Source organism: Accipiter gentilis, chromosome 5 (assembly GCF_929443795.1).
Source record: "Accipiter gentilis chromosome 5, bAccGen1.1, whole genome shotgun sequence".
NCBI lineage: Eukaryota > Metazoa > Chordata > Aves > Accipitriformes > Accipitridae > Astur > Astur gentilis.
This window is the reverse complement of record NC_064884.1, coordinates 36,871,532-36,884,562: the sequence shown is the minus strand read 5'-3', so window position 1 is coordinate 36,884,562 and position 13,031 is coordinate 36,871,532. Positions and strand designations below refer to the sequence as shown.

The following is a 13,031-nucleotide window of genomic DNA, read 5'->3' as shown; positions in this document are numbered from 1 at the left end:
CAGGGGATGTTTATCCGAAGTGAATTAAACCTCCAAGTGTTCATGCATGCATACTGCATGCATATTTCACCTCTGAACAAAACAAAGGACAGCAGCATTGATACAGTACCTGTCTGCAGCGTAGCCCAGGGTGAACGCGCCAGCCAGAAACCCCAGATTGAGGATAGCCTGTGAGAGATCCAGCATCCAGGCATTGCCGCACACAAGGTTATACTGCGGGAATAAGGGAGAGCAATAAACACCCCAGGTGGATCACTCATCATCCTCAGGGCAAAACGTTATAGAAAGTGCATAGAGCTGGGTGGGAAGGGGAAGGGAAAAGAGAAGAGGAAGGAAAGGGGAAATTCAAATGTGCTTCTTCAACACCAAGCACCAGTGGGCCAGGGAAGTGCAACCATAGCAAGCACTCTTCAAGCTATCGTGAAGATAGGGGGAGAGCTCCTCCTCACCAAAAGGATGCTGTGTTTCATACATCACTTGTCCGGATATGGAAAGCAAATCGGTCTTTTGCAAACCAAATGCAATGCTGTTAAATATGTTGCCAAGGCAAAGCCATGACTTTGTTTAGTGTAGAGTAAGGGTGCACAGCTACAGCCAATGAAAACATCAATTTATAGAAATGATTTCATTATTTTTCTTAGTGCCTTCTAGATAAAAGCAAAACCAGTAGTCTCTGAGGAAACTGAAAACAGATCTCAGATCAATTTCTGACACACTGAATATGTATTTTTTTGGTGTAGCTTTCCCAGACTTTTCTACTCCTTATACTGCAGTAGCCATAACTCCCTAACACAATGTTACATTGGTGCATATCTGAAGAATTCATTAACAGGGATGGGGATGGGAATGGGCAGGGGTGAAGGGAAGAGGGAAGTGGGGGAGAGAAAGGAAGACAAAGAGACTAGGAATTAAAACTAAAATGAAACTAAAAATAGTTATCCAGACAGCATGTCATTGGAAATTACTTTAGAGGTTCTTTGAGCATAAAGAAATACCAACTGCTGCCTGCCAAGTTCTGCAAGACCTTATGGAAGTCAGGAGGTTTCGATCCATAGCTGGGGTAACCTTAGGAACAACGCGACTGCAGGACGAGGGGAAGCCACAGACAACAGCAGCTGCCACCATTTACCTGAGAGAGACCCTTTTGCTTTCAGGCATGAGCTGTAAGAAACGTTTTCATTGCTAACAAGGTGCTAGCCGTTGAAGCACACACAGCTTGTCTCATTTGTGCTCACCAGCATATGTACCACAATACCAGTGTTCAAACACTGTGCTTGGACAAAGTGGCCACAGGGGTAGAGAGAAGATTAAAAGCCTCTTCTGCCACTCACAATTCTCCAGACTCTGAAATTTAGTGCTGTGAGCCCGAGCTCCGTCTTAACCCATTTGCCTGCTGTAACTCCCAGCAAGTATTACCCGAGGCTGGGATCTCAGGTGTGCTTACACCGGAGACACAGCAGGCACCCAGACTTAAGATGTCACTGAGCTTGAATCTGGACCCTTAAATTTTTATTTATGTACCTACATAAGAAACAGTTTCTTTTAATGTTCTGAACTCCACACGGGTGCCATTCACACTCATTTCTACAGGCTATTCTTCACTTTTTAAAATTAAACTCCTCAGTTTTGGTTCCAAATGTACTATTAGCACTGTCACTGACAGTAACTACAGCAGAATCATCGCTGTTAGTTATGATGATTTTACCGGAAGTCCAGGGTTTGGGTTTGTTTGTGGCTTTTTTTTTTTCTTGAAGCAACAGGGCTGGAAATTTTGTGACTGAGAACTGCAGTTTCCAGCCCTCACAGCTGTGAAGAAAAACTTGGCTAGCAACTTCGTAGGTCCCCAACCAGATAGATATCCTATCCCCACTGACTTTAAACAAACTCATGGTTTTGATGTCAACACTGTCTCTGCGGAGCCAAGCCAGGCCATCAGCACCTGGCTTCCACTTCTGTAAAACTTGAGCAGGAGCTGCAGAAACCTCAGCTTCCTCTGAGAGGAATAAAACCTGCTCTCTGCCGTCATATTCAAGGGCTATCGCAATGCTTTCCTAAACTAGCCTGAACATAGAGCAGCGCTTTCAAACTTCAAACACTGCTTAATCTCTCGCTTCTTGAAACTATGACAACCCTGACAAATAGTGTAAAAAGATGCAGCTTTAGAAAGCAGAGTTTTTCCATGAGAATGACTATTAAAAGAAGATTTTAGAAGGCAATGCAATTGACTGCACTGATGGCACCGGCTGGGGCTCTCAGAGGAGCATCTGAAGCCACCTGTACAGGGCAGTACAGCTTACCAGAGAGCTAAAGACTAGCTATGAGAAAATACTGTCTTCAAAAGCATACTGCTGAAGCATAACAAAAAGACATAATCACATGAAGAGGCAGGCAGAGAGGGCAAGCAGGAAAAGCAGCTTCACAGGGGCTCAGGGAATCCGCTCGGACTCAGCCAGAGCCGTGCTCAGCTGGACGCCTCACAGGACACTCGTCTGGTGCGGGTCCCCCCGCCAGGGCCTGTGCTGGGCACCCTGGCACTGCCACGTATGCACCAAGGGGACCGTCTGGGCAGCTGATGGACTTGTTATATTTGCGAAGAGGTATATACGTTGCCTGGTCGGCGGGTCACCGGCACGGCTCCTCTGGCCGGCTTGGCCTGCATTTCAGGCCCAGGTGTTACATCCAGGAGGCGAATGTCGTAGCTCTCCCGCGACCTCAGGGCACAGCACAGGTCTTGGCCTCTCCTTGCCCGTCTCACCACACAGCTGCACTCTTCCCTGTGGGTTTTTGGTCAGAGCAGTGGCAGCAGGAGAGACCCCACGCTCTGCTGGGGGGGTGACAGCCCTAGTAAGAACTCAGAGCCCCATGCCGCAGGCTGTTTTACAAAATGGTCCGTTATTTCATGCCGTTTCCTACCGGTGGTGCTGGCTGTGGTGCGCTGGCTTTTCCCAGCCATTTACAGCGATGGAGTGTGACAGAGGCCAGCCTCAACCTGCGTCTGTGCTCCAGCTCTGAACGCTGTTTAACACGAACCTTCGCACCATTATTTTCTGCCTCCAGCGGACGCTTGTGGAGTGACCCTGGGAGCACATTCCCCAAGAGGAACCCTCACACCTCCCTCCTAGCGGTCCCTAGGAATAACAGAGAGGTCTGACCCCACGGTCTACAGAGTGAGTCAGCTCCCTGTTGAAGGTTAAGGTCACTCAGGACCTCACAAGCAGCTTGCCCCTTGACAGATCAAAACCTTGGAGAGAAATATCAGGCTGATTGATAGATCAGCAGGGAGGCCTTCATACAGGACCGGGTTTAAGAGCCCTGCACAGAATTGCCCGTCAGAGAGCAAAATGTCCTCCGACACTTGCAATTGCTCCTGAAGAAGATGGCCATGAGAGAGGACTCCCCCTCATAAGCCAAAACAGCCGAGGAGAGAATGGGGGAGTAAGCACATTATCGCCTCTCCAGAATCATCAATAAATTAGTGTGAGAGCAAAACTAAAAAGTGCATGTAATAACAAAACCTTTAAAGCAATGTCAAAATGAGACGATGCTTACACGGACATAAAATCCATAAGTAAAAACATTGTAGATCACTTAAAATCCACTCGCCCCTGATTTCAGTTGTCAATTTCAGAGACCAAGGCCCAGATTTCTAACACCTATAAATTGCATCGGGATTACAGCTCTCCCTGAGGGGAGAAATATTCTGGGAAATAGGAAAACACAGAAAAATTCTAAGAAACTATGAGCTCTTTCTGAAGAGATTAGTGACAATACACTAACTGTACTCTCCTAAATTAGTCTTGCACTTTATTATTTTCTAAGTATATAAATAACTTCTGGTACAGATAAGCATTCTTAGACCTTTTCTGTTTGCTTGAGTAGCACCTAGCATTTAATCCATCACCCTGCTAATGTCTTGCTTTTCATTTGCAAACATAACCTTTACAGGGGAATGTAACCTTTAAAAGAGAATTCCACACCCTGCAGAGATCTTTTTTTGATCCAAGCTGCCTGTCAGACCCACATCACCACTTCAGCTGTGACCTGGTCTGATTGTGCCTAATAGTTATCCCCATTTGCATCACTTGGAGGAAGAGCATCTGCATCTGGATTTCAGCCTGTCTGCAGTTAGCCAGTAGTCCTGCTATATGACACTCCTCCAAAATATCTCCCGTGTCCCTTACTAGCAGCTTTCAAAAAAGGGAGCAGAGTGGTGCCTCCTCTCTCTTTCTGAATGGTCATATGCCTGTCCATGCATGGGCTGATGTATACACTCCTACCACACAGGCCGCTCCTATGCCCAGGAAGATGCAGCCCATGTTGCAAGAGGCTCACTGACCAGGAGCACTTCCATGCTAATATCCAGTGGCATCAAGGAGCAGAAGAGTTGTCCTGTTAGTAACCATCTCCCACTATGAGTAACAGGAGAGCCCATTCCCTGAAAGTGCACATTCTTCTCATGACATACCAAAAAACCCCCAGCATATGGTCTTTAAATGTCACAGACTACCCTCCTGTGATCAAACCTGGTTTCCAAAATTGGCAACATTGAGAATCAAAACCTCTAGGGCTCTCTATCTGTCTAGACCACAGCTGCCTGACTTTGGTTTTCTTTGTTTTCTTCCTGAATGTTCCAATTTGGCACCTCCAGGGAAGAAGAGCTATAGCTCACACCAATTGCAAATAAGCTGCAGAAGAGATGTGAGACCAGTGGCTCATTGCTGAGCATCACACAGCCCTCAGCAAGCTGGCACCCAGCTGAGGTTTCCCACCAGAAGCATCACCTCTACAGCTGCAACAGCACACCCCTGCTCCTTTTGCAAAATTTGGGACACATTCTGGACAAACAAATGCTGGGGTGAGCAGGGCTTGCTGCCCAGTCCTCCCTATGCATTTGTAGGTGTCTCTGTCCACAGCATCCTCATTGTGCGTGTTTATGCCGTGAAGCAAACATCTCTGCTTTCACTTGAGTAAGCTCACCCAGGATAACAGAGCAGAAAGGGAATGTCACCACGTCCTGTTTTCAGTGCCTTTTCCTCCACAGACTTGAAATTTAATTGCTAAAACATTTACTGCAGTGGGGGGCGGGGCAGGAAGGATGTGGAAAAGGAAAGGAAAGCCTTAGGTTTTTTTACCCCTGATCTTAAGCCTATTTGTTGACCTGTATAGCTCTGGCTACACCTCAACCCTGTTAAAGCCTAGCTAGCCAGCTCCTCATTTCGATCAAGCGGGTGAGCTAGCTCAGCTGGCCAGATCCAGCTAAGGGCATGCCCTCTTCCTCAGCCTTGCCATGCTCCCTGCTAAGCCCCTCACTGCACAAGTGCATGCACCCAGCGCAACCCCGCACCTCGTCTCTGCATCCAGTGCTGCACTCGCCTGCACAATTTCTGTCCACTGTATGACAAAAAGCAATGTGTGCCTGGACACAGCCTCCTTCCATTTAGAGAGTTGGCTAAAAAAAGTTGTACTGCCCAAAGTGAGAAACAATCCACATCTGCGCTCCCTTCCTCTTAGCCTTGCCCATGAGCTGCCATCCTGAGCAGAAGTGAGGTGTTGCCAACAGGGAGAGGCAGCAGGAGCCAGCTCCTTCAGGACATCCCCTTCTATAGTGTTCTTAACAGAGTGGGGAAAATCAGTCCCTTCCACCCTGAGGGTCTTGCAGTATGGGCAGGCATACATTCCTACTTGGAAATATATCCCTGTGATGACTGTTTTCCCACCCACTAGAGGCTTGAACATCAACGTGAAATCCCAGTGCGGATTTACAGTAGCAGTGGTGTGGCTGGAAGGAACTATGCCGGTGCATTTTGCTAACCTCTAAAGCAGCAGCAAACTGCCTGAGCGAGATCTCCCTGGGAGAAGGAAGAGGTTTTGCACTGGGCCTCCACTCTAGTTCATTAGTGGATTAATCTCTATAGAAAGAAGTGGGAGCTGGCTGAGATGGGAACAGAAGAGATGCTTGTACATGACTAATAACTGGGAAACACGGGGGCTGTGGCAACTGCTCATTTCTTCATAGCCTTGGCAAAAGGCAAACATTTTCCATTTTAGTTTAACAAGCAGACTAATCACAAACTTGTAATTCCCGGTACTTGAGGAGCCTTTGGGCACCAAGGAAGTCCCAAAACACTTCAGTACACCTACCCCTGCAGAAAGGCATTTCTTTAAATGACAACATGTCATTAAAAGCTCCTCAAAATGCAGCAGCTTTGAGTAGGAGTTTGGAAGCATTTTACTGCCTATTACAATTAAATTTCAAAATGGTGGATGAGACTTTTTGGTCAATAAAGAGATCTACAGTTATTCCTCAGCCCAATTACAACAGCATATTGAGAGCCCACACACGTGTTTTAAGCGACATTCATAAAAGTGGTCAAACAGAGGCTGGTTTACCCTTTCACTCCAAGTGACAAAGGGTTTAGGGCAATATTCATTGTTTAGGGAAAACTGGGGAGATGCAGACTGTTGCTGCATGTTCCTCATTTGTTGCTGGGCAGCTCTTCTCCATCTCTCTTATCCTCTGGGCTGTTAAACCGCTGTCTTTCACGCATCCTTGCTGCAACAAAACACCCTGCAAGCGCATGCAGTGGACAGGGAGAAATCACCTTTTTTTCTCCTGTCAGAGTGCAAAGGGACTAAGCAAGGACACTGTTCTTCATGTCTTGTTTCAAGCTGACCACTTAACAGGACAAATGGAGTCAGCCTTTAGCCCGCTCCCAGCACACTGTGGCTCAAGGCCAGTGGAACAGCTTAGGTTTGAAAGCTTTGGAGGTTTCTCTCCTGTGCATGGCCCAAGGCCCAGCTGGTACCTTTGCGTCCCTGCCACTCAGAATCACCTGGGCTCATTGAGCCTCCTAGGACAGAAGACCTGTCCTGTCCTTTTTTTCTTATGTCTATCCATGGCCAAAGTAAGAGGGAGGCAGAGAAGCTTACCATCTCCTAAAGGGGGGAAAACAGAAGCTGTCCTAAAAACAATAAGAAAACCAAGGCAAGAACCCTCAGCCAGTATCAGCTGGCTCGATGGCAGTGACAGAAATGTAGCCCCACTGGCGTAACCCATGCAAGGAACTGCCCCAGCCCCTCTCATATGGGGAAAGCTTAGTTAGAGCTTCATAAAAAATTCAGCAATTGCTGCTCCCTCTGCTCTTCTGTCTGCCCTTTTTGCCTTTCCCTCCACTACTTATTATTAATCCCACCATGATGGTGGAAATAAGACAGGATACTGCCATGCCAATGACAATAATCACACTAGATCAACACTTTGAGGGTGAATTGTGTTGTTTATCACCTTGCAGGAGGACAGCACAAGGACCAGCTGTGCTTTCTCCATCCTGAGCTTGACTGCCATGTTATCTCCTGCTCTGAGGGGCTGTAAAAACTGAGACAAACATTATTGCTTTGCTTACAGGTTTCTCTGCAAATGCTGGCTGACTGTTATTTTCTGAGACAGCTGGCAAGCAGAGGAGTAAGAAGATTTATTCCCAGCAGGTGCAATAGGATATGTTCAAATGATCATTTGTCCACCTCAGACCTCACACTTTGGCAACAAATTGTTGCTGGGTCTCAAAGTGACATCATCTACGGCGTGAAGACTTGCTGCAGACAGGGCATATTGGAATCGGTCCCTTCTGCTGAACTCCTGCCAACAAATAAGCCTGAAATATGCCAGCTGTGCTGTAGCTTCTGATGACCATGTAGACTTCCCTCTTGCTTTCGCCCACCACCACAGGCCATTCAACCTGCAGACGCAATTGTAATTCACGCACATGCCTCTAGGAGTCATCACCGCCAAAAATGTTGGAATAAAATGGCTATCGCTTTGCAAGATATCACCAGCCACCCTTTTGCAGAGTGCTAGACTTTCTCCGCTGAGATGAAAGTACAAAGTGCCAAGCCCCAGCAGTATTAAAGGTCAAGTGACTCAGCCTTCAGGACAGTTTCCTGGGGAAATTAGGTTTATTGACTTCCGTATGTCCTGGGTATGTCCGTCCCTTATAAGGCTCACCCGGCAGTGGTTGGCAGGCAGCACGCATCCTACTTCAAGTGTTATGGAGGGCAGGGGGTGACCTGGGCTCTCTTCCAGACCCCCAGGCCAGAGCATGAGGCTGCAGCCCCACCAGTCCACCACAGTCCCCCGGCACCCCTGCTTTTCCTTCTTCTCCATCTGCTGCGCAGAAGGGCTGTCCTTTCCCACCCTCCTCCCCTGTGAAAGGTGCTGCTGTCACCAGCCTTCCCTCCCGAGCAGCGCCAGCCACCTGCTACGACCAGCATCATTTCAGATGGCACCAGCTGGCATGAGCCAGGAATGAATTTAGCTCGATAATTACCCCCGCAGCCTCCCTGTCCAAGCAATATCTGAGAAGCCACTGGGTTCCCGTCCCGCTGCTGACGCACGCAGCTGCGTCTTCCAGTGTCACAGGGTGCTGTGCGAGACCTGCTCAATTAAACGGGAGCAGACTGCACTGGGCCAAGGTCCTCCACGCAGATCCACCACCTGCGACACCATTGCGTCGGCGGGGTCGCTGCCAAGTTTTACACATAGCGGAGGACTTTGCTGATATCTCAAAACCTTTACGTCATCCCAGCTCCAGTTTGCTCAACTCTAACTCAGGCACCACAGTGCTGGGCTGTGTGTGCAGCACCAGTGGACAACTCCTCCTCTGATCTGGATTGCCCTCACAGAAAAGCCTGACCTGAAGCAATGGAGCACAGAGACCCTTAGGCATGTCACTGTAGAAGTAGGGACCTCCTTTCAGAGCCTGTTAGACATCAAAAGAAGATTTTAAAAGGCAATCTTTAGCAGCGCTTTGTTGCCTGTCACTAGACCAAGCTAACTGGCTTTGCCACCTGTTGCTCCTGTGATGATTTCTTAACAAATTTTACTGTTCTCAAATGCTGAAAGAGGAAAGCCCTGGTACATTCTCCCAGCACCCCACTGTATCCCAGCACTGAGACTCAGGAGTCCTGCAGCAGCAGGTGATGCAGCAGGCATCCCAGCTACTGCTTACAAAGCAGTGGGTGCTTTTTATCGGTCCACATTCTCCCTTTTTCCTCTGCTTCCTTCTGCTGATGCTACTGTGAACACCTTTACAGAAGATAGCTAGGATGAGAGTGGCCAGTGAGCAATGTGCTCCAGTCATGCACAAATCAGAGCAACAAAGTCAGGTACTGCAATAGCTTTCATTTCACAACTCCTCATAAATCAGTTCCTCCAGCCATATGATTTAGCTTCTTTAGGGTGCTCAGAAATGATTGCAATAGCCTGTGTGATTGGCTGGCAGACCTGCTCTGTGATACGACACCTTTTTCCAGTGAAGGCTTTACATGCCTGCGTTTGCCCTCTGCCTCCTCTGCCATGCTGCAAATCCACACCAGATCTGTGCTTGCCATAGGCCTGGAAGAAGTCCTTCAGTATCCTGACTTCCCCCCCCCCCCCCCCCCCCCCTTCTCTCTCTTTCTCCCTGAACGTATATCCTTCAGATTGTCATATAACTAATCCTTTTAACTTTGTCTCCCTGGTCACTTCCACTGTTGATCCAGCCAGACATAAAGTGCCAGAAATCTTTAGTTCAAAGAAACAGAAACGTTTCTGCACACATGGATAAAATGAAACATTTACAAGTAGACATATGAGAAAAGACATCTCTGGTGATTAAACAGAGCACAAATCTGCTTAAATTGAGTCATGATTCATTAGAGCCTCAGCTGAGCGAAAGGAGACTAAATTAAATCAGGGATTTAAATTGTCTTTGCTGGATGTATAACACATTAATAAGATACCAAGCTCCTTTTAATAGCTGAACTCAACACAACTGAGCCAGGATGTGATGCCACAAGCTTCCTTTTTAGATGAAGAAACCGAGCCTCATGGGATGTGATTTATCCAGCAAATGTTGCAAAACTTGGAACAGGATGCAAATGCCCCAGGTCACAGCCCAGCACCCTACAGCCGAGGTGCACCCAGACAGCAAGAGTCCCTCTGGGAGCTGCAATGACGGTGACGATGGGACCTGCTGCCCTGGCACAGGGGACGGAGAGACTCAGCCTGTCGCTCCTTGCAGACTGTTACTGCCTGGTTTTCCTAACACGCACCTTTGGGAGCACAGGCGGGGAGCGCTTCCCCAAGCATCCCTTCATCCCTCCTCCCTCCCTTGGCCCTGGAGGGTCTCCCCAGGAGAAGAGAGGAAGAAGGTGCATATGGACGAGGTGTCTGCCAGAGAACATTGAACCTTTCACTCCCATTTATTGCTGCAACACAAACACTGGTTTCCTTTTCTCCTAGTACGCAGTGGCTCAACACTGCTGGAAAATCACAGTGGCTTTGCTAGATACACAAACTGCTGCCATAAACAGACTCTGAGCACAATCTTATGGACACAACTTACATGCTTTCACCAACAGCAAGGCTGATGGAAAAAAAAAAAAAAGGAAAAAGAGAAGAAAAGGAATCTCTATATTTTTATTTTTAAGCTCTGAGGAGAACGGCTAGCACAGACTGCTCAGGTAGAAGACACCATGACCCAACCCCTCGCCATCCCCCAGCAGATATACCTCGGAGGCAGCGGCTTAACCTTCCCTCTATGGCCACCTACTGCTGTTCACTCTGGAGCCAGGCTGCAGCTCCCAGGCAGCAATCGTCCTCCTGCCCACCCAGCCCTGGCTGCCACTGCCAGCACAGTCAGAGATACGTCATTCCCAGGGACCAAAGTTTGCCACCAGCTCCCTGCATGTCACTTGCAGCCCTCCAAGCAGCCTTGATATCGGCGGCTGCACACAAAAGCCAGTTCTGAACCTTTGCTCTAGGGCCAGGCAGGCGCTCTCATTTATCTTCTCCTGAGCATAGATCCTGGGTAAATCTGATGAGGTCAGAAGTGCTGCTCAGGGCACAAAGCTGCTGCTCTGAAGAGCCTGAAGCCTACAAGCAGATCCAGTGGTCCCAGCCAGATGGGGGAAGGATGGTGAATTGAAAGGTTGGGATAGGCACCGCTTTTCAGTTCAGTGTTTGCTCAGGGCTTTGCCTGCTGTGCCCTGCTCTGTGTTTCGGAGGGCACTGCTCCAGTGCAAGCACCCAGTTAAAAACCACAGCGGGAGGCTCATGAGACAGGCAGAAGCCAGAGCCCATGGCTGTGCTAGCGCATTTTGCAGTGCACCTTGATGATTTCCTAGACAACCCGTCTAAGCACACTACATATTGTTCATCACTGCATCTGTGAAAGTTACTGTCAGGCTGACCTTAAAATGTACACACTTCTAGCGTGCAGAGTGTATGCTGGAGCCAGACCACAGCACATCCATGGCACAATTACAGATTACACAGAGAATCTCCCAGGAAAGCATCTTAAATGGCCTTTCGCAGCCTCATTAAAAAGCCACTACATTTGCCAGCGCTTACCACTAGTAGTAATAGTTTGCGGTTCTCTGATGCTGACATTTCAGGAAAAGCTGAATGATAGCTTTGGGAAAAAATGCTTGTTTGTTTTTTCTTTAGTAAGCACAATAATTTCTGCTGACTCCTGTCAGATCTCAGAAGGGCAGTCTGCCACCAATTTTTTTATTACCTGCAGACTTAAATGCTCACTACTGGAACTACAGAGAACAGATAACACACAGTGATCCAGATCAGCAAGTGGTATCAGTCAGCTACACTTGGAGTTTACACCACCAAAGTCGCTGGCCCCAAATTGAGCACCAGAAGCCTCAGCTGCAAGGACTTAACTCTTTATTTTAATCTGACATTCCTCTAGTGACAGAGCAGTCTTTGTGTGGGGTGCTTGGCTTTGGAAAGCCACCCCTCAGATCAGCTCACCTTTCCCTAAAAGCTTGACGCTGACACTTGATCGTACTCATTATCCCAATTTGCTTGTGACTCGGAACCAAACAAATGCAGAAAGGAAACCCAGCCACCAAAGCAACGACCCTTGCAGCAGCAGTCCCATTTTGCTGCTGCAATCCCACACCGGGATGGAAGCTGCTGATTAGAGGACGGGGGTTTTCCTTACCTCACTGACGATGGAGGAGTGGGGCTGTTCATACACCCAGTTATCATGGCACGGGGCGAGCGGCAGGTTGCCCGCGCTGTGATTGCCGTAGGGGACGAGCAGGCTGGCACAGCTGACGGAGGCGTCCCACACGATGTCCAGCCTCTCGCACTCCCCGCCGGAGGACCCGTTCCCCAGGCGCAGGGGCAGTACCGTGAAGTTTCGTTCCTCTTCCAGCGTCCAGCCGCATCGTTCGCTTAATTCAGCTGCCCCGGGGATCCTGCACCAGTAGTTGCCAGGTGCCTGCCCAAGGAAAACCACGCTGGCGAACAGGAAAGAAAAAGTTACGCCCGTCTGGCAAAGGAGGAAGAAGACCCTCTTTTGAAATCTTCCAAACTCCCCGGCTTCCTTCAAAACCTCATCGAAAGATGGCATTATGTGAGGCGGTCTGTCCACTTGCGGCAGTCCAAGAGATGGCAGGGTTTGCTTTCACACTTTGCAACAACCGCTGGCGCTTCCTAGAAATGAGACCGCCTCGCCTCCCCTCGCTCTGCTCCTCTCATGTGCGCGCACACGCGCGCACGCACGGAGACACGCGGGTGTGCAGCACCGCCAGCAGCATGAGCGGAGCCAGAACCGGGCAAAGCTGCAGGCAGGCACCCAAATGTGCACCCGAGCACACGCGCGGAGGCTCAGGGCATGTCAAGTGGCGTGGGGCTTACACACAGCCGGGGAGGAGTGCGATTTAAAGTGCACAAACATATTGTAGGAGAGGAGGGGCGTGATTTCCTATTCATCCCGAATGTTAAACAGATTATGTAATAAACCCAGTTAACTCCTTCAGGGCAGGCGAGCTGCAAATGCCAGCTCCCGCCGCGGCTGTGACGAATTAATAGGTGCAAGGATAAAGCAGAGAGTTAAATGGGAGAGAGTGCAGAAGCTGTTGCAAAAAGCAACAGTGAGTGATGCAGCCTCTCTGCTGGATGGCAGGAGCAGGAGGAAAGTTGTTGCAAAGAGAGCTATAAAGTCTTTCCTTCAGCAAATAGAAACGAATAC

General features: G+C 48.8%; 1 protein-coding gene across 2 annotated transcripts in view; it reads right to left on the bottom strand.

Moving 5' to 3' along the window:
- Positions 1-12,691, bottom strand: part of SLC22A3 (solute carrier family 22 member 3) — a 33,518-nt gene extending 20,827 nt beyond the window's left edge. For both annotated transcript variants that reach the window (XM_049801645.1, XM_049801646.1), the window contains exons 1-2: positions 11,997-12,691; positions 110-213 (exon numbers count right to left, since the gene is read on the bottom strand). In XM_049801645.1, the coding sequence (XP_049657602.1) occupies positions 110-213; positions 11,997-12,410 (518 nt within the window). In that variant the 5' untranslated portion in view covers positions 12,411-12,691. The remainder of the gene's footprint in view (positions 1-109; positions 214-11,996) is intronic.
- Positions 12,692-13,031: the final 340 nt, after the last annotated feature.